The sequence below is a fragment of the Bos javanicus genome, chromosome 21 (assembly GCF_032452875.1).
Source record: "Bos javanicus breed banteng chromosome 21, ARS-OSU_banteng_1.0, whole genome shotgun sequence".
In the NCBI taxonomy this organism is placed as follows: domain Eukaryota; kingdom Metazoa; phylum Chordata; class Mammalia; order Artiodactyla; family Bovidae; genus Bos; species Bos javanicus.
Genome location: NC_083888.1, coordinates 45234954 through 45256242, shown reverse-complemented (window position 1 = coordinate 45256242; position 21289 = coordinate 45234954). Strand labels below are relative to the sequence as shown.

General features: G+C 35.7%; 1 protein-coding gene and 1 long non-coding RNA gene across 7 annotated transcripts in view; one reads left to right on the top strand and one right to left on the bottom strand.

The window, feature by feature from the left end:
• LOC133233961 (uncharacterized) overlaps positions 1-18351 on the bottom strand; it is a 33769-nt gene extending 15418 nt beyond the window's left edge. Inside the window, exon 1 of the long non-coding RNA XR_009731935.1 lies at positions 16590-18351. This is a non-coding gene — a long non-coding RNA (uncharacterized LOC133233961). The remainder of the gene's footprint in view (positions 1-16589) is intronic.
• The window catches only part of RALGAPA1 (Ral GTPase activating protein catalytic subunit alpha 1), a 223684-nt gene that overhangs the window by 171545 nt on the left and 30850 nt on the right, over positions 1-21289 (top strand). For all 6 annotated transcript variants that reach the window (XM_061394116.1, XM_061394112.1, XM_061394115.1 and 3 more), the window contains one exon: positions 4160-4315. In XM_061394116.1, coding sequence (XP_061250100.1) covers positions 4160-4315 — 156 coding nt within the window. The remainder of the gene's footprint in view (positions 1-4159; positions 4316-21289) is intronic.

Here is a 21289-nt window from a genome sequence, read left to right as displayed (position 1 = left end):
GAATCCGCCTGTAAATCAGGAGACGTGGGTTCAGTCTCTGGGTTGGAAATATCCCCTGGAGAAGGAAATGGCAACCCACTCCAGTATTCTTGCTAGGGAAATCCTATGGAAGAGGAGCTTTGCAGGCTACAGTCCTTGGGGGTCGCAAAAGAGTCAGACACAACTTAGCAACTAAACACCACCACCACCAAGCAAATATTCATGGCAATTATATTACAAACAGGGGAGGGTTAAAGGACATAAAGTGACATAGGGTTTCTGTGTTTCACTCAAACTGGTAAAATGACAACATCGGTAGACTGTAATAAGGTATGTTTAATATAATAAATACCAAGAAAAACCAGTAAGAAACATATAACAGAAGATACACTCAAAATGATAACTAAAATCAGAGTTCTAAAATATGTTTCAGGTAACCTGTAGGAGATAGAAAAATAAAACAGCAATGTGCAGAGAACAAAAAAATAAAATGGTGAGCTTATCTGTCATTACAAGAAATATTAATGATCTAAATATAACAATTAAAATTGGCAGAGTTGGGACTTCTGGTGCTCCAGTGGTTTAGAATCCACCTTCCAGTGCAGGAGAAGCAGGTTTGATCCCTGGTCAGGGAACTAGGATCCCATATATTGCAGGGCAGCTAAGCCCATGCATGTGCTGCAGCTGCTGAGCCCACATGCTCTAAAGCCTGTACACCACCGCTTGAGAGAGAAGCCTGCAAACCACAGCAAAGAGCTAGCATGCTGCAGTGAAAGACCCAGCATGCCGAAAGATCCCATGTGCTTCAGCTGAGACCCAAGGCAGCCAAATAAATAGATGTTTGTTTTTTTTCCCCAAAAAATTGGCTGAGTGGATTAAAGAACATGACTCACTTATATGCATTGTAAAAGAAACTCACTTTGAGTGTAATAATATAGGCTGGTAGAAAGTAAATGGACAGAAAAAATTACATTGTGCAAATCTTAAAGCCAGAGTGACTGAATTTATATTAGATAAGGTAGGCTTCAGAGAAAATTATCAGAGATAAGGGACATTCTATAACAGTGATAAAAGGGTCAGTCCACTAAGAAGACTTAAAAATCCTAAACATGTGTGCAGCAGACAACAGAACTGCAAAATGTGTGAAGCAGAGCTGATAGAACCGAAAGAAGAAATAGGCAGATTCACAATTATAAATGGAGACTTTACCCCTCTCTCAACAACTGAGAGAAGTAGACAGAAAATCAGCAAGTATATAGAGGGTCTCAACACCACCAACAACCAATAGGACCTAATTAACATTTATATAAAACACTCCACCCAGCTATATCATAACATATTTTCAGTGTCTAAGGAACATATACCAAGATAGACCATGTATGAACCATTAAAAGAAACTTCAGCACATTTTAAGGTGTTGAAATCACACAGTGTGTTCTCCAACTACAGTAGGCTCAAACTTGAAATCATTAACAGAAATAATGGGAAACTCTCCAAACACTTGGAAAAGTTACATGCCACATAATCCACTTACATACGATTCTTGAAATGACAGTTCTAGTAGTAAAGAACAAGTTAGTGATTGCCAGGCATTAAGAAGGAGGTGGGGTAGGGGGGAAGTGGGTGTGGGTCGTGTAACAAGGCAACACGGGGAATCCTTGTGGTGATGAAAATGTTGTATCAATCATATGAGTATCAGTATCCTGGTTATAATATGGTTCTGCATTGGGGGAATCTCAGCAAAGGGTATTATCTTTCTATTATTTCTTAGAACTTTGTAGAATCTATAATTAATCTCCAGATAAAACATTTAATTAAAAATTAGAGATCTGCACATGTTACAGAACTGTTGTATAGCAAGGAGCGCTAAACTTAAGACTTTCTCCTTTATGTACTCAAGAAAATTGACTTGAAAGTAAATAACTTTCTAAAAGAAAGCAACAAAAGGTACACTCAAAATATCATTTTTTAACCTATCAGCAGAGGTCATACAGTTTGATAATATATTTGAGAGCATATGAGAGAAACACTTATGCAACTGTTGGTACAGTCTACAGAGACCAATTTGCTAGTGAGTTTCAAAATCAGAAATGCACATGTCCTTTGACTTACATTTCCACTTTTGACTGTCCTACAGATCTGCTTTCACAAATGCAGCATGATATGTGTTCAGTGTTATCCATTGCAGCATTGACTGTAATAGCAAAAGATTGGGAAAGTCTAAATATCCTTCAAGTAGGGCACTAAATTATTGTATATCAAGAAAAAGGACTTCTGTGAAGTCATAAAAACAAAAAGATGAGGAGTCTCTTTACTTACTAATAAGGAGTATTTTTCAAGAAGTTTTAAGTGCATTAAAGTAAGTTGCAGAACATTGTATATCTATGTTGTGTGTGTGTGCACACGCACATACATACTTTTAAAATTTAATTGTATATAGAGAACATTTTTGGAAGCATACTTAAGAAATTGATTTGTTAGAGTGAAACTGAGTAGCTAGAGATGAGAAATATGGAAGAAGAAAAAATACTGATGTATCTTTTAAACTTTTTTTAAAAATTTATTTATTTTAATTGGAGGCTAATTACTTTACAGTATTGTATTGGTTTTGCCATACATCCACATGAATCCGCCACGGGTGTACATGTGTTCCCCATCCTGACCCCCTCTCCCACCTCCCTCCCCGTACCATCCCTCTGGGTCATCCCAGTGCACCAGCCCCAAGCATCCTGTATCCTGCATCGAACCTTGACTGGCGATTCGTTTCTTATATGATATTATACATGTTTCAATGCCATTCTCCCAAATCATCCCACCCTCTCCCTCTCCCACAGAGTCCAACAGACTGTTCTATACATCTGTGTCTCTTTTGCTGTCTCGCATACAGGGTTATCGTTACCATCTTTCTAAATTCCATATATATCGTTAGTATACTGTATCGGTGTTTTTCTTCCTGGCTTACTTCACTCTGTATAATAGGCTCCAGTTTCATCCACCTCATTAGAACTGATTCAAATGTATTCTTTTTAATGGCTGAGTAATACTCCATTGTGTACATGTACCACAGCTTTCTTATCCATTCATCTGCTGATGGACATCTAGGTTGCTTCCATGTCCTGGCTATTAAAAACAGTGCTGTGGTGAACATTGGGGTACACGTGTCTCTTTCCCTTCTGGTTTCCTCAGTGTGTATGCCCAGCAGTGGGATTGCTGGGTGATAAGTCTTTTGAACTTTTAATTGTATGAATGTATTACTTAGTTAAAAATAAATTTAAGACATTATAAATGAGGAAATCTTATGGTAATAGCATGACAGCTAACTTGTTATTTATACATTCAGCCATTAATAGGATATACTGCTAGTAGAGACATGTTCAGTTCAAATATGCAGAAATTTGCTTTTGTAAGTCTTTGCTTTGCACTTAACTTATATTTTGTTTTTTACAAGTGTATACATAGCTTGTTTCTCTGAATGGAGAGATACAAGCAGTGTTTAAGTTTTCGTTTTTTTCTTTACAATATTTCTTTGGTTTTTTACAATGAGCACAAGTTACTGGTCTGTGTGTTGAACAAGTCCAGGGGATATCATCCAGTGAAATGACCCTGATATTAAATATATCATACTTATAATTGGGAAAAAGAGATTTAAAAGTCTTTGCAAAGATTAATTTGAAGTTTTTTTTAAATGCATTTGAAGTGTGCGTTTTTGTATTTTTGTCCTGGGCTATGATAGGTACTAATAATTAAGAAACTAGTTTTGATGAATAAATATGTCACACCAAATTAATTATTTAATCAGATGACATTACTGGGTCTTTTTTTGAACTTTTCCCCAGATCATTTCCAGTCTTGATTTTTGCCACTTGGTTTTTCCTCTCTGCCCTCGGTGCCTCCCCCACAGACTTTACAGTTTAACACCTAGCAGCCTAAGATGCATAGTGCTCAGCAGTTGATTCCTTTGCTAATTAGTTCCTGCTAATTAGAGATCCTCAGATACTTAAGAAGATCTACCAGTGTATAGAATAGCTCTAACTAATAATTCTGGGACAAGCCATGGTTGGTAGTATGCAAAAGACTTCATTCCCCATATTTTTGCAAAGTGAGAGATTTGAGTCTTTTTCCGTAGTGAGTTTAGTTTGGTTTTGTTAATAAACATTTTGTGTCTTTTCATTGCTTCTAGGTAAATCTTACAAACCATTGTGGTTTCATGGGAGGACTACAAAAAAATAAAAGCACTGGATTGACCACACCATATTTTGCTACCTCTACAGTTGAAGTAATATTTCACGTGTCAACAAGAATGCCTTCGGATTCTGATGACTCTTTGACCAAAAAAGTAAGTGCTAAGGAAAAAAGTGCTCAGAGTTAGAATCTTAGAAAAATATGTAAGCAAGTAATCTAATTAATTAAGAGCTATTTCTGAGTAGTCTGTTCTTCACCTAGTACTGTCTTGAGGAACAGTATTGTTGCAGAGTAAACTGTTTTCCTTAATGATATGATTGAAGGTTATAGTCTTAAAAAAGCATTTGCCTTCAAGAAAATGGGCATTTGACAAATTGAAAAACTACTGTATATGTTCAGATTGGTGAAATTATAATTCACGTCCCCACACAGAGATGGGTATAACATTTATATTGATTAAGGGAAAGGGAAAAAATGAAAATGTAAATTATTATAAAGCATTTAAAATGTGCAATATTGTAAAGTTTAAAAATAAAATAAAATTTTAAAAAATAAAAATAAAATGCTTTATAATAAATTTTAACTAAAATTAATATAGCAGATAAAATAAGTCTTAATTCATTAAAATAGATTTTACTGCCTTAGAATTTATGGGAGGTATAGTGAAATGGTTTTAATGGCCCATGTCTTTTAAAACCTACACCACCATTTTGCTGTAGCTGATGCCAGCATTCAAAAATCATTTTAGTGACCACAGACATATCCTGGAATAAAGTTGTGTGTGCTCAGTCCATGTTTGGTGTTTTTAGTGAGAAACATAATTTTCAAGTGAAACCTTGTCCACCATTTCTTTTATCTTCTTTTTTTCCTATACCTCAGTTTATTCAAAACCACTGCTGAATGTAACCTGCTTAATATAGCAGATCATTTTACTCAATACTCTTAATGTTACTTAATATCAGAGCTCGTAACAGTTCATTAAAACCTATGAAAACAGTTTCATACTTATACTGTTTTGAAAAGGAACTTCAGAATTCCTCTTAAATACTTTATAAAATTGAATTAATACCCTTGATGTTTTTTGTTTACATTTTAGAGTACTGTTGGAAATTACCTACTAAATGGGTAATGTTTAGAATAACTAATATATGAATGCTAATTAGATTGGAATGAATAGTAAAGGTATAGGTAATTGATGTGTAGGAAGGTAAGTATATTTAGTCACAGATTTTCTATAGAATATCTTAGCATATAGTTTTTAGTTATACAGAATGAGACATAAATACTGACAAGAAAATGGTAAAGATTTGGGTTGGCGTAAAACTTCAGTTAAGCACTTTCTTCCATCTTCTCATTTTAAATCTGTATGAAAATAAGCCATAGCATCCGGTCCCACCACTTCATGGGAAATAGATGGGGAAACAGTGGAAACAGTGTCAGACTTGACTTTTCTGGGCTCCAAAATCACTACAGATGGTGACTGCAGCCATGAAATTAAAAGACGCTTACTCCTTGGAAGGAAAGTTATGACCAACCTAGATAGCATATTCAAAAGCAGAGACATTACTTTGCCAACAAAGGTTCGTCTAGTCAAGGCTATGGTTTTTCCTGTGGTCATGTATGGATGTGAGAGTTGGACTGTGAAGAAAGCTGAGCGCTGAAAAATTGATGCTTTTGAACTGTGGTGTTGGAGAAGACTCTTGAGAGTCCCTTGGACTGCAAGGAGATGCAACCACTCCATTCTGAAGGAGATCAGCCCTGGGATTTCTTTGGAAGGAATGATGCTAAAGCTGAAACTCCAGTACTTTGGGCACCTCATGTGAAGAGTTGACTCATTGGAAAAGACTCTGATGCTGGGAGGGATTGGGGGCAGGAGGAGAAGGGGACGACAGAGGATGAGATGGCTGGATGGCATCACTGACTCAATGGACGTGAGTCTGAGTGAACTCCGGGAGTTGGTGATGGACAAGGAGGCCTGGCGTGCTGCAATTCATGGGGTCGCAAAGAGTCAGACACGACTGAGCAACTGATCTAATCTGATCTGATGGGTATAGTGCAAAAAGATAAATTATTGTAATCATTAAGAACTTGTCAGTGATCCTCATTTTCACAGAACCGTGGATACAACTTTTAAACCCCAGAGCAGAGTCTAAAATTAATAGTACCTTCAATTGCAAACATAAGAGCAGAACAAAGTATATCATTCTTTGTTGAAAATTTTTTAAAGAAACTTATGTAGGATATTTTTACTTCAGTATGTTAAACCTGATGGTTATAAGGTACTTTAAGTTGTATTTTTGCAACCTTTGTAGAAATGTTTTAAATTAAGATTTCTTATTTCCTTCACAACAGTCACAAAGGTCTTCCTTAATTATTTAAGAAGAATCTGAAATGGATGTTTAACAATCCATTATAGCAAAAGTAATTTTGGAAATGTGTTAATACCATTTTAGAATAGTTAAATGGTTGAGTTCTAACTAAAATTATACCCTAAATGGTGAAATTTTTAAGTATTGGATGTATTAGAGTATATTGAGGGATTAAACCTTAAATACTAATAGTTTGTTTTATTTATATGCATTGAAATTTTTTATTGTGGTAAAGTATGTATATAAAACAAAATTTACCATTTTAATCATTTTAATACGTACAGTTCTTTGTCATAAAATACATTTACAGTGTGGTACAGCCATTATAAACATTCATTTCCAGAATTTCTCCATTTATTTCAAAATATTTTTTGACCTATGTGTTACTTAGAACTGTGCTGTTTAATTTCCAAGCATTTGGGGCTTTACCAGCTATCTTTTTGTTATTGATTTCTAGTTTAATTCCATTGTGGTCTAAGAGCAGACATCATATGATTTCTATTTTTTTTTTAATTTGTTAAGGTGTGTTTTATGGCCCACGTATAGTCTATCTGGTGAATGTTGTGTGCGAGTCTGGGAAGAATGTGTAATCTGCTATTGTTGAATGAAATAGTCTATAAATGTCAATTATATTCACTTGATTGATGAAGCTGTTAAGTTCAACTGTATCCTTACCAATTTTCTGCCTGCTAGGTCTCTCGTTTTCTGAGAGGGGTATTACAGTCTCCAGCTATAATAGTGGGTTCTTCTGTTTTCCTTGCAGTGCTGTCAGTTTTTGCCTCACATATTTTGACACCCTGTTTTCAGGTACATACACCTTAGGATTGATTATGTCTTCTTGGAATAGTGACCTCTTTGTCATTAGGTTATGCCCCCCTTTATCCTGGGTTATCTTCCTTACTCTGAAGTGTGCTGTCTCTGAAATTAGTATATCCTGCTTTCTTATTGGTGGTATCATGGTATATCTTTCTACATCTGTTTACTTTGAATCTGTATGTGTCTCTATATTTAAAGTTGATTTCTTATAGACAACATATAGTTAGGGCTTTTTTTTTTTTTTTCTTTTTTATCCACTCTGACAGTCTCTATGTATTTGAATCATTGACATTTAAAGTGATTATTAATATAATTGGGCTAATATTTACCATATTTGTTATTATTTTCTGTTTGTTACTCTTGTTCTTTGGTTTTGTATTTTACATTTTTCCTGCCATTTGTGGTTATAACAGCATTTTACGATTCCATTTTCTCTTTTATTCGCATATCGTTTGTGCTTTTTTTAAAAATTGTTTTCCAGTTCTTGCCCTAGAGTTTGTACTATTCATTTATAACTAAGTCCTCTTTCAAATAACACATGGTGCTTCACTAAAAGTACCTGTATGCCCAGTTTTTCCCTCCTATCCCTTGTGTCATTGCAATATCATTTATTTTACTTTTACTTAACCATGTATATAGATTAGCATGTTAGGCACTCAGTTGTGTCCTACTCTTTGCAACCCCATGGACTGTAGCCCACTGCTCCTCTGTCCATGCAATTCTCCAGGCAAGAATACTGAAGTGGGTTGCCATTCCCTTTGCCAGGGGATCTTCCTGACCCAGGGATCAAACCCAGGACCCCTGCATTGCAGGCAGATCCTTTACTGTCTGAGCCACCAGGGAAGCTCTTATATACATAAGCATACATTATCAAATACATTGTTGCCATTTATTACCTTAACCTATTATGTGTTAGATCAATTAAGAATGAGAAAAATAAGTTTTTATTTTGTCTTCAGTTATTGATTCTTTGATGCTTTTCCTTTCTGTATGCAAATCCAAATTTCTATCGTATATCATTTCCCTTCTCTCTGAAAATGTATTTCTTATAAGGCAGGTCTGCTGGCAACAAATTCCCTCAGTTTCTGTTGTCTGAGAATGTCTTTATTCTCCTTTACTAGTAAAGGATAATTTCACAGGGTACAGAATTCTAGATTAGTAGTTTTTTGTCTCAGCCCTTTAAATATTTTACCCTACTTTCTTCCTCCTTTCATTTCTTAGGAGAAGTCAGATGTAATTTTTAATCTTTGCTTCTCCATAGATAAAATGTTTTCCCCCCTTCTGGCTTCTCCCAAGGCTTTTTCATCTGTAATTTTCTGAGGTTTGAATATGATATGCTTAGATGTAGTTTGGGGGCCTTTTATCCTGCTTAGTGTTCTCTGAGCTTCCTGGATCTGTTATTTGGTGTCTAACATTAATTTGGGGCAATTCTCAATCTTACTGCTTCTGTTTCTCTCCTCCTATACATAAATGTTACACTTTTTGTGGTTGTCTCACAGTTCTTGGATATTGGGAGGTTTTTTTCAGGGTTTTTTTTTTTCTCTTTGCTTTTCAGTTTCAGAAATTTCTGTTGTTATATCCTGAAGCTCAGAGATTCTTTCTTCAGCCTTGTCCAGTTTACTAATGAGCCCATCACAGGCTTTCCTCATTTTACTTACATTGTTCTTTTTTATCTCTAGCATCTTTTTTTTCTTTCTGAGAATGTCCATCTCTCTGCTTACATTATCTGTCTGTTCTTGCATGTTGTTTATTTTTTCCATTAGTGCCCTTAGCATATTAATCATAGTTGTAATTCCCATATCCCTGCCATATCTTACTCTGGTTCTGATGTTCATTCTGTCACTCTTATTTACACTGAGTCTCCAGCAGTTTGTCAACAACAACTCAGGTTTTCCTGCTCTGGCACTGGTTCCTGCAGAGCTTTCTGCTCTGTTAAATTATTATTCATCATATTTTCCTATCCAATTTTGGGACAGCAGTTTTCCCTATGATCTCACTTCTCTGATCTAAGAAGAGTACTGTAGTTGATTTTTCAGTTGTTCAGCTTTTTACTTGTTGCTAGGACAGAGTGATAACTTCTGTTCTCCTTACTTGCCAGGCTGGAAACTGGAAATCTCAGAACTTTATCCTCCCAAACAGAACTCTATATCCATTAACAATAATTCTTCATTACCACCTACACCCAGCCCCTAGTAAGCTCTAATTTACTTTCTTTCCCTTTTAATTTTCCACTTCTAGATATCTTACATAAGTTGGAATCATAGTATTTGTCCTTTTGTGTCTGATTTCATTTAGCATAATGTTTTCAAGCTTCATTGATGTTGAAGCATGTCAGAATTTCATCCTTTTTATGACTGAATAGTATCCCACGATATGTAAATGCATTTTGTTTGTCCATATATCTATTGATAGATACTGGGTTGTTCCCACTTTTTAGCTATTGTGAATAATGCTGCAGTGAACATTGTCATGCAGGTATTTGTTTGAATTCCTATTTTCCGTTCTTTTAGGTGTATAGACTAACGAGTGGAATTGCTGGGTAACATGGAAATTATATGTTTGGCTTTCTGAGGCTTTCCAGCTGTTTTCCAAACTGACTGTGGCATTTAACATTTCCACTGGCCAATGCACAAAAGTTCCAGTTTTTCCACATCCTTGCCGTTACTTGTTATCAGCTATCCTAATAGGTGCAGAGTGTTATACTTTCTGTGGCTTTGACTTTCATTTCCCTTTTGAATAATGATGTGCATCTTTTTGTGTGCTTATTGGCCACATGTATATCTTCTTTGAAGAAATGTCCATTCAGCTCTTCCACCCATTTTTTAAATTAGGTTGCTTATATTTTCTGGTTATGTTATTGGAGTTCTTTATCTATTCTAGATGTTACTGTCTTATCAGATATATAACTAGCAAATACTTTCTCCCATTTTGTGGGTTGTCTTTTCACTCTCTTAATAGTGTCCTTTGATGCACAGAAGTTTTATTTTGATGGAGTTCAGTTTATCGATGTTCTCTTTTGTTGCTTCTGAATCTAGGAATTCATTGCCAAATCCAATTCATGAATATTTTCCCATGTGTTTTCTTCTAAGAGTATTTTAATTTTTGCTTTTATGTTTATGTTTTGGATCCATTTTTAGTTATTTTTTTGTGTAGAGTATGAGGTAAAAGTCTGACTTCATTCCTCTACATGTGGCTATTCATTTGTTGCACTAATGTTTGTTTAAAAGATACGCATTCCTTTAGTGAGTGGTCTTGGCACCCTTGTCAAAAATCAATTGGTCATCTGTGTAAAACTTTTACTTCTGAACTCCCTATTCTATTCCATTGGTCTGAATGTCCTTTTGCTTTAATTAAATGCTTTAATTACTGTAGCTTTGTAGTAAGTTTTGAATTCAAGTAATATGAATTCTACAACTTCATTCCTCTTTTTCAATTGTTTTTATTATTCATAGTCACCTGAGATTCTATATGAATTTTAAGATTGGTTTTTCTATATCTGTGAAAAACCTTGTTGGGATTTCAGTAGATTGCACTGACTCTTTGGATCACTTTAGTAGTCCTTTCATGCATTGGAGAAGGAAATGGCAACCCACTCCAGTGTTCTTGCCTGGAGAATCCCAGGGACGGGGGAGCCTGGTGGGCTGCCGTCTATGGGGTCGCACAGAGTCGGACACGACTGAAGCGACTTAGCAGCAGCAGCAGTAGTCATTTTAATAATATTAAGCCTTTCAATCCATGAATATGGGAAATGTTTCCATTTTTTTATGTAGTCTTTGATGTTTTTTCAGCAATATTTTGTAGTTGTCAACATCTTTCTCCTCCTTAAATTTATGCTAATGTTTTATTCTTTTAATGTGTTAGAAATTGAATTGTTTTTACAATTTCCTCTTCTGTTGTTAAAAATGCAGCTGACTTTTGTGTGTTAATTTTGTATTTGTTGAATTCATATTAGTTCTAACAGATTTTATTGTAGAATCAGGGTTTTCTGTATATAAGATTGTGTTTTTTCAGTGTCTCTAAAGAAACAATTCCTTGGTCCACGATTTTGCTGACACAACACCCTAGACAAAAATTTTAGTTTTTCTCTTCTTTTAAGTTAATTAATTATAAATGTAAAATTGTATATTTTAACAATTTACCAAGTGGAATAGGACAGGTATTTTTTTCTAATTACTTAGTGGGTGTTTTGTTTTTTTTTTTCCAAATTATTAAAAAAAGAATGCAGGCAGATAGATGGCATAGTTTCCCAGTTGTTTAGTACTGAAATGTAAGAAGTATTGTAACTTTTAAAAATACAGGGGACTTCCATAGTGGTCCGGTGGTTAAGACTCTGCACTTCCAAAGCAGGGGCACAGGTTCAATTCCTGGTCAGGGAACTAAGATCTCACATGTTTTGTGGTGCAGCCAGGATAAATATATAAATAGGTAGGTAGGTAGAAAAAAAAAATGTAAGCACATAATTATCATTTTAAAATTTATAATGCAAGCATGCTGTTATGTTAGTTGCTAAAGTAACTGTACCTGTTTTATTGAAGAAAATTATCCTGGCTAGATAGACTTTTTTAACCTAAAGCATTTTAGGAGTTTGTTTGTTGTAGTGAAAAATCTTCAAAATATCACTTCTTTCACATATAAAAACAAAACACCATATAAAAACAAAACCTGTCAAAATTATAAACAGTATGTAATAAAGTGATATCATTTTGGAAGGTATAGTTCTCTTGTTTTCTCCAGTAGTAATTTAAGTAATCTTAAAATCTTCTCTATCAAGGTGGGACTAAATTGATGCAATATTTCACTTAATTCAGTAGAGAGGAAAAATTTACCCCATTTCATAATTCAGTATAAATTATTCTAGATGTTCTTTTCATAGATATCAAGAAAGCTTTATATTTATTGCTCTCTATATGAGTTTCTTTTTACTTATTTTCTCTGCTCAGTGCTCTTCAGAGTCCTAGTATATAAGATTTTTCTAAGTAACAAGCTTATATTTTAGCTCTATTATAGTATCAATTTCTTTTTAATAAAAGGTTAAATGCTTAAACTTCATCATAGAAACTAGTTGTCTTATACCAGTTCTCCTTAATAAAAAAATCGCTTTCTGTATTGGTATTTTTTCTCCTGAATTTAATAAATTCCACATTAGTGGTAATAAGTTGAGGCCTAGAACATGTGTCCTATTACAAATGAACAATTGGATATCATTAGGTTGTCCCCCTTTCCTTTGTACATATATCTTTAGGTGTGTTAATCCATTCAGTAGACACATTAATGAGCACTGGTTGAAGTGTAATATTGAAGGAAGTAAGGCTTGTTGACCTCAGCATGGAGTTTAATACCTCTAATTAAATTAGATACTCGACAGTCAGTATAAAGAAATAGCTGTGCCTCTGGCGAGGTAGAATTATTTATGACTCTGGTTCTTTGTTTTAAACTTGATAGGAGAAAATCATTTATATATATTTTATAGAAACTAATTTTAGTTTTTACTTTTTATTTAAACTATCATGTGGTAGTTCTGTAAATTATTTTTAAGCATTTTATGTTCTTAGAATTAGAGGTAAATATCTTTGTTAAATAGAGGTAAATAAGTGTAGCTGTTTATTTCTTGTCAAGAAAGGCTTTTTCAAGGATCAAAATGATAGCAACAGAATTTTTACAACATGGACTATACTTTTTTTTTTTTTTAACAAATTAACCAAGCATTCAGTCTACAAAGTAGTCTCTCTCAGAAATATTACACCACCATATTAAGAATCTTGATGTAACTCCAGTCCAACCTTCTGTTCTGTAAATTATCTCTACCTGAGGAAGATTGACGGAAAATGGTTAAAAATAATTTCCACTTAACTGAGTTTATTCACCCCTAAAAATCAAAAGTGCTGCAAGCATTGGTATAAAGTGTTCACAGGAGCTTGTCTCATTTCCTCTGTCTCCTTGTTCTAGCCACTTGCTGATACTCTGCTTCATAGGTAGCTGAATCACCCTTTTAGGAATTTGATGAAGATCAAGTTGAGATAATTGTAACCTACTTAGTTGGACTCTCTAGCCTATCTTTCATTTCCTGGACCCCCCAAAAGAGAGGAAAGAAGCACTTTATTTAAGTCAGTTCCCTATGAAACACTGTTAGTGTCTTGGACAGCCGTTCGTTTTCTGTTTTGACATTCGGTCACAGTAGTTTCGCAAGTAAATGAGCTTTATAGAACTGCTTGGTCTGATTTTAACTTTAAATCCATTTTTCTGAATTTTATCTAGAAATAGAATTAAGATACTTCATTTTCCAAGGAACTATATTCTAGTATAGTCTGGAAAATGACAAACAAATTGAAGGAATAATAAAAATTTTTTCTTTGTGTTAGTAAAAGTGTAGTTAATGTAATAGTTAATAATTCTGTGAAATTATATACATCATTTTAGTCCCAAATTTAGTCACATTATATAAAATAATTTTAATATAATAAACTCTACCTTTAACCCCAGGTGGCTCAGTGGTAAAGAATCTGCCTGCAGTGCAGGAAATGCAGGTTCCATCCCTGGGTTGGGAATATCCCCCCTGGAGAAGGAAATGCAGCCCACTCCAGTATTCTTGTCTGGAAAATTCCATGGACAGAGGAGCCTGGCAGGCTACAGTCCACAGGGTCGCAAAGAGTTGGACACAACTGAATGACTAACACCTTTAACCCAGTTTCTATAAATACACTCCTGATGATAAGAATCAAAGATAGAGAAACCAGGAAATATAAATGGTTCAGAGTAAATTTATCTTAACACTGTGGCTGGTTTAATTTGGATGGTATAGCAGTGGCTTCTCATTGCACATAGATTAAACTGATTCCTTACCACGGCCTTCCATGCCCTACAAGATGTGGCTATTTGCCTGTCTACTTCTTCAATCTCATCTCTTGTCACTTTCCTTTTCATTTATCTGAACCTGGCCTCACTGGCTATCATTCTAACCTGCCGTCACATTGAGCTCATTCCCAACTTGGGCTTTTCACTTACTGTTTCTTTCCATTTGAAATGCTCTTTTGCCACCTCATCAGGCTTTCTCCCCAGAGGAGGGAATGGCAACCCACTCCAGTATACATGCCTGGAGAATTTCGTGGACAAAGGAGCCCGGTGACCTGCAGTCCATGGAGTGGAAAAGAGTTGGGCACGACTGAGCAACTTACACACACACAGCAACTAACACACGCACATACACAGTCACACACACACACACACACACACACACACACACGCTTTCTCATCTGCATTGTTCTATTCTCAGACTCACATGACAGTTCCTCAGAGAGATCTTTCCAGACCATCTGAGCTAAGGAAGCCCTCTCTACCCAGTAACACTACCACATTACCCTATTTTATATTTTTAAGCACTTATCACCATCTAAATGGTGTATTTAAGTAAAGCCATGAAGTGAAGTCACTCAGTCATGTCCAACTCTTTGCCACCCCATGGACAGTAGCCAACAAGGCTCCTCTGTCCATGGGATTTTCCAGGCAAGAATACTGGAGTGGGTTGCCATTTCCTTCTCCAGGGGATCTTCCCAACCCAGGGATTGAACCCTGGTCTCCCACATTGTAGGCAGACCCTTTACCATCTGAGCCACCAGGGAAGTTGTAAAGCCATCAGTGCAGGTGATTTTATTTTTATGCTGTACACTATGTAATAATAGAAAAAAAAATTGCTAAGTACTATGGTGTATCTTTTTAATAGCATATTTATCAAGTGTCCACTCTGCTGAAATATTGTAATACTAGATGCTCTTCCTATTCCTTCAAGAAGCTTTTCCTAATTACTAGGAATGAATGATCCAGACAGCAAGTGAGTTATGAAAATGTATGAGAGTATATTTTTTCACATGGTTGAAGAGTATATGATAGTCTGTGTTTTGGTACATATGAGGATGAGGGGCAAAGAATGAAGGGCTTGGGACAGTGAGTACTAACTCAGTTTCAATTTCTACACATTTACCACTAATCCCCTGAAGTAACTGCCTTAACTTAATTATCTTCTATGCATTCTTCAAATGCCATTATAGTTCAGTTGTCTTTGTTATTTGCATTCAGAGAAGTATATTTATATCATTGCCTATACTGTTAATTACTCATTAATTGAATAGTTTTTTACTTTCACTCCACTGGACTTAAAGCTTTGTGAGAAAAGAAAACACATCTGTATCTCACCATTGTATCTCCAGTAGCTGGTACAGTACTTCCCTGGTGGCTCAGACAGTGAAGAATCTGCCTGCCAATGTAGGAGACCCAAGTTCAGTCCCTGGAGAAGGGAGTGGCTTCCCTCTCCAGTATTCTTGCCTGGAGAATTCCATGGACCGGAGAATTTGGTGGGCTACAGTCCACGGGGTCACAAAGAGTGGGACACTACTGAGCGACTTAACATTTTCACAGTGCATTTGGCTCTCAATATTTGCCAATGTTTGAAAGAAGGTAGATAGGAAGGAGAGAGGGAAGGCCTTTTAAGAACTCAAGAACTAGTCCAGCTGTTAGGATGACTATATCTTATGTAGAGCAACAGTAGAGGCATTAGGAAGGAAAGTACAAAAATGGATAATACTTTTTAAATTTTTTTATGAGCTTGTTAGAGATACTATAAGTGCAGTTGCTCAGTTGTGTCGGACCCTTTGTGACCCCATGGACTGTAGCCTGCCAAGCTCCTCTATTCATGGGGATTCTCCCGGTGAGAATACTGGAGTTGGTTGCCATTCCCTTCTCCAAGGGATCTTCCCGACACAGGGATTGAACCCAGGTTTCCCGCATTGCAGGCCAGTTCTTTACCATCTGAGCCGCCAGAGAAGCCCAGAGATACTATAAGGAAGACGGAAATTGAAGACTTTCGGGTTTTGACTCTAAGTAATCATAATTAGTTGTTGCTGCTGCTAAGTCACTTCAGTCGTGTCCGACTCTGATGACCCCATAGACGGCAGCCCACCAAGCTCCCCCGTCCCTGGGATTCTCCAGGCAAGAACACTGGAGTGGGTTGCCATTTCCTTCTCCAATGCATGAAAGTGAAAAGTGAAAGTGAAGTCTCTCATTCGTGTCTGACTCTTAGCGACCCCATGGACTGCAGCCTACCAGGCTCCTCCGTCCATGGGATTTTCCAGGCAAGAGTACCGGAGTGGGGTGCCGTTGCCTTCTCCAAATTAGTTGTTAGGTGCTTTTAATAGAAATAGGGACATCGGGGGATACATTGATTTTGTAAAAGAGATGATACAGTTACATTACCTGAATTTTAGTCTCCAGCATCAAATGAATGATTTTCACCGAGGAAATCTAGAATTAACTCTGGAATCTCTCCTGATAATCCTGGAAAATGAGAAACACTGTTGTTGATAGGCAAACATCTGATTTTCATAAAGGACATGGAACAGGCCACCAAGTACAAAAATTACTAACATTCATGAGCTTCATGTCAATGCCTGGCAAAATAGGATTATTAAACAGATGGTTTGTGAGCACTTAGGTAATGAAGTAGTGATCACTAGGAGCTAGCATGAGTTCACCATAACAAATCACATCAAAGTAACTTAATTTGTTTTAATAGGATTACTACATCAGGGAAGGCAATAGACAGTATAAAGCATTTAACTAAGTCGTTTGTTGTGGACAGGTTGAAGAAATGTGGTCTTAATAATAGTTCAATAAGTATATTCATGACCGATTGTGTAATTATATCTAGAGACATAAATTAATTATTTAATCAGAGGCAATGTATAGAGGTGGTTAAAGTGTGGTTTCTGAAACTAACCTGCTTGGGTTTCAATCCTGGCTCTGCCACACTAGTTATATAACTTTGTCTTTTTAAGCTTCAATTCCTCACCTATAAAAATAAGGTTAATAATAGTTATACTTACCTTATATCGTTGTTGTGAACATTAAATTATCACAGAGCACTTAGAATAGAAAACATTTAGTAACTGTTGGATATTCATTTAACTAAGAAGGACATCTGTAATGACTTGCTATAAGGCTCCTACCCAGATCTGTCCCTTTTGACATTTTTATCCAAAATCTAAATAAAGACACAAAATTTTGATTTTAAAGATAACCCAAATCTAGAAAAGTCAGAGCCAACATGTTGAAGAATCATGCTAACAAAAGACCCTGATAGGTTTAAAGATAATCAGAACCTGGTAAGATAAAATTTATTAAGAGCTGTAGTTCTAATAGTCAGTTGTACCTACTTAAAGTTTCTAAGAAAAAGTCTTAAGGGTTTGAATTGACTACAGCTTCCATTTAAGCCAGTGTTGTAAAAATGCAGAGAATAATTGAGTGTACAGAACAAAGGAAGTAGCCTCTGGTTGTAGTAGAGCATATGTAGATACTGTATTCTCTTCCACAGGTGGCACTAGTGGTAAAGAGTCTGCCTGCCAGTACAGTAAACATAAGAAACTCGGGTTCGATCCCTCCGTCTGGAAGATCCCCTGGAGCAGGAAATGGCAACCTACTCCAGTATCCTTGCCTGGAAAATTCCACGGATAGAGGAGTCCATGGGTCGCAAAGAGTGGGACACAACTGAGTGACTGAGCACATTCCACATGTGATATTGTTCTATTCCACACACCAAAATGTAGTAGAAATATCAATAAACTGAGATAATAATCCAAGAAAATGAATGTTGGTAAAGTTAACCATTTTGTCTTCATAAATTGATAATGATAATCTGCAGCTTATGTTATATACCTTGAATTCCAAAATGACTTCAATAGCAGTCAAAGTGAATTTGGAAGAGTATTTTGCTTGTCAGTCATTTTAACAGACCTATCCCATATATAGAATTCTTATACTCTATTTCAGAAGTGATTGGCATCTGGGTACAAAAATACGGAGGTAGGAATTCCTTTGTGAGTTTTCTGTATATAGAAAAACTTTCTAAGTATACATAATTACATGCATGTTCAGTCACTAAAATCATGTCTGATTCTTTGTGACCCCACGGACAAGCTCCTCTGTCCATGGGATTTTCCTGGCAAGAATACTGGAATGGGTTGCCATTTCCTCCTCCAGGGATCGAACCCAAGTCTCCTGTGTCTCCTGCTTTGGCGGGCAGATTTTTTACCACTATGCCACCTGGGAAGCCCAGAGAGAAACCAGTACATAACACACAATCCTTTAAATCCTTATAAGATAAGGTATGGATAAAATAATTTAAAATATAAAATACTATATAAAATATTTATGTCAAATGTCAAACACACTTTGGAAATTTCCATTAACTGTTAACCACTCAAAATCCTTATATTCAGTAGTCTAAAAACTCCCAAGATACATGGTAGTGATTAGCAATTTCTCCATTTGTTTAATTATTATATAATAATTAGTAATTTAGTTAATTTTATATAACAGGTTTTTAAAGACAAAGATATAAAAACATGCCTCAACATAACAGCATAAAATAATTACTTTTTTAGCATTTGGATATAAATGATAAGGGATGTACTTGAAGATTTTCGTTAAAATGATTCAATATGTTCTGAATGACTTTGTTATATGCATGGTTCTATGCCACAAGTGAAGAGGAACTCAAAAGCCTCTTGATGAAAATGAAAGTAGAGAGTGAAAAAGTTGGCTTAAAGCTCAACATTCAGAAGATGAAGATCATGGCATCCGGTCCCACCACTTCATGGGAAATAGATGGGGAAACAGTGTCAGACTTTTATTTTTCTGGGCTCCAAAATCACTACAGATGGTGACTGCAGCCATGAAATTAAAAGACGCTTACTCCTTGGAAGGAAGGTTATGACCAACCTAGATAGCATATTCAAAAGCAGAGACATTACTTTGCCAACAAAGGTTCGTCTAGTCAAGGCTATGGTTTTTCCTGTGGTCATGTATGGATGTGAGAGTTGGACTGTGAAGAAGGCTGAGTGCCGAAGAATTGATGCTTTTGAACTGTGGTGTTGGAGAAGACTCTTGAGAGTCCCTTGGACTGCAAGGAGATCCAACCAGTCCATTCTGAAGGAGATCAGCCCTGGGATTTCTTTGGAAGGAATGATGCTAAAGCTGAAACTCCAGTACTTTGGGCACCTCATGCGAAGAGTTGACTCATTGGAAAAGACTCTGATTCTGGGAGGGATTGAGGGCAGGAGGAGAAGGGGACGACAGAGGATGAGATGGCTGGATGGCATCACTGACTCGATGGACGTGAGTCTCGGTGAACTCCGGGAGTTGGTGATGGACAGGGAGGCCTGGCGTGCTGCGATTCATGGGGTTGCAAAGAGTCAGACACGACTGAGCGACTGATCTGATCTGATCTGATCTGATGCCACAAATATCTGCATTACAGGATTTTTGTAAAAATATATTATTCTTTTCTGTTAAACTTCCATAACAGACTTTTAATACTCTGTGGTAGATATTTGAAGACAAACTTTCATTATAAAATAAAACTACAGTTGCCCTTTTCTCTCATTTCTTTAGATAAGTGGGCACTAGAAATTATAGATAGCTTTGGCAAGAGTTCAAGGGTTAATGTAGCAGATAAATAAAAGGAATTTTCTGTAAATTGAGACCTGCATTATTTCAGTTGTCTTGTCTTTCCTAACCTAACTCATTTAATTTTAAAAAGTAAATACTTAAATTCTTCCTGACAGTGTGCTCAGCTTTTACTATCGTTTATTACTTCAATTATACTTGATATCACTTAGAACAATCTGCCATTTGGAAATCTCAGTATAGCCTGGAGCTTAGTATTAGATCTGGCTGCTATTGTAACATGTACAGCATATGACATTAATGTATCAAAATTAGATTGGATCATCCCTCCTGGTTAAATTTATTTCACATTTCTTTTGTATTCAGTTAACATAAACCTATTAGGGAAGCTGACACATGGGGATGGCTGTATAGGAAGGATATTTTTAAAGTATTTTGATTAAAAAATGAAATTACAGAGCCATAGCTTTTCTGAGTTGTGTAATCTTTTTTGGTTTTTAAAAATGTCACAAAGCCCAAGCTGTGCATTTATATCATTCAAGGTGTGTGTGTGTGTGTGTGTGTTGTAAATAATGATAATTAAAACTTGAACATTGTTTTGATGTTTGAGGTCTATCATCGTGAATTTAGAGCAATAAGCACATTTATGTTTTCCAAAAAGAAACTTTAATCCACTTAAACCTAAAAAAAATGTCTTTAAAAGAAAATAAAATTCTTTATATTTCTAAAATAATAGATCCTGCTCTATAGATTTAGCTAGGCACTGTCTTTAGAGTAATAGCTGGCACTATCTTATAATCCGTCAAAGAAGAGAGGACGTTTCTTACTTAGGAATATAAATTTTAAAGTTCAGGGATTTACCTTGTGTTTTCACATACTTAATTTTATTCATAGTGATTAGGATTTTCTAGATAGATTGGTGTTGGGGACTTTTAAGAACCACTATAACATTGGTTCTTGGGTTTTTTTGTGTTACCTAGTCCTGTATGATAGACTCTCGTCAGAAAAATACATAGAATTTGCAAAATACATAGATTCCCTTGAACCCAGATTAGGAACTCCAGGGTTAAAGGATGACAGAAGAGAACCTTTTATTAACTGTACTTAATTCCTTTCTTTGTTTAAATCACACGTTTGTAATCCTGCCGTGTAGTAAGCAAGCCAAAATAAATCACTATTTCAAAAACAGAAATTGCCTGTATTTTAGCTCATACTAAGAATATTGACAACACTTATCCTAATTTTCTCATGCACACATTTCTGTCTACAGTATCTCAAGTTATCTGAAGGTAATAGAAAAACCCGTGAGTTAGGCACCAATAATGGACTCAAATGTTTGCAGTGGCAGAATCAATAAATTTACCAAGATAACCAAACTGTATATTAAAATACATGTTTAAACATATTTCCTTGAAGAAAACTCAGTACTGATGGATATTAAGTTAATTTTTCTAATAACTTAATAGAACTCTAACTTGTAGATACTTTTT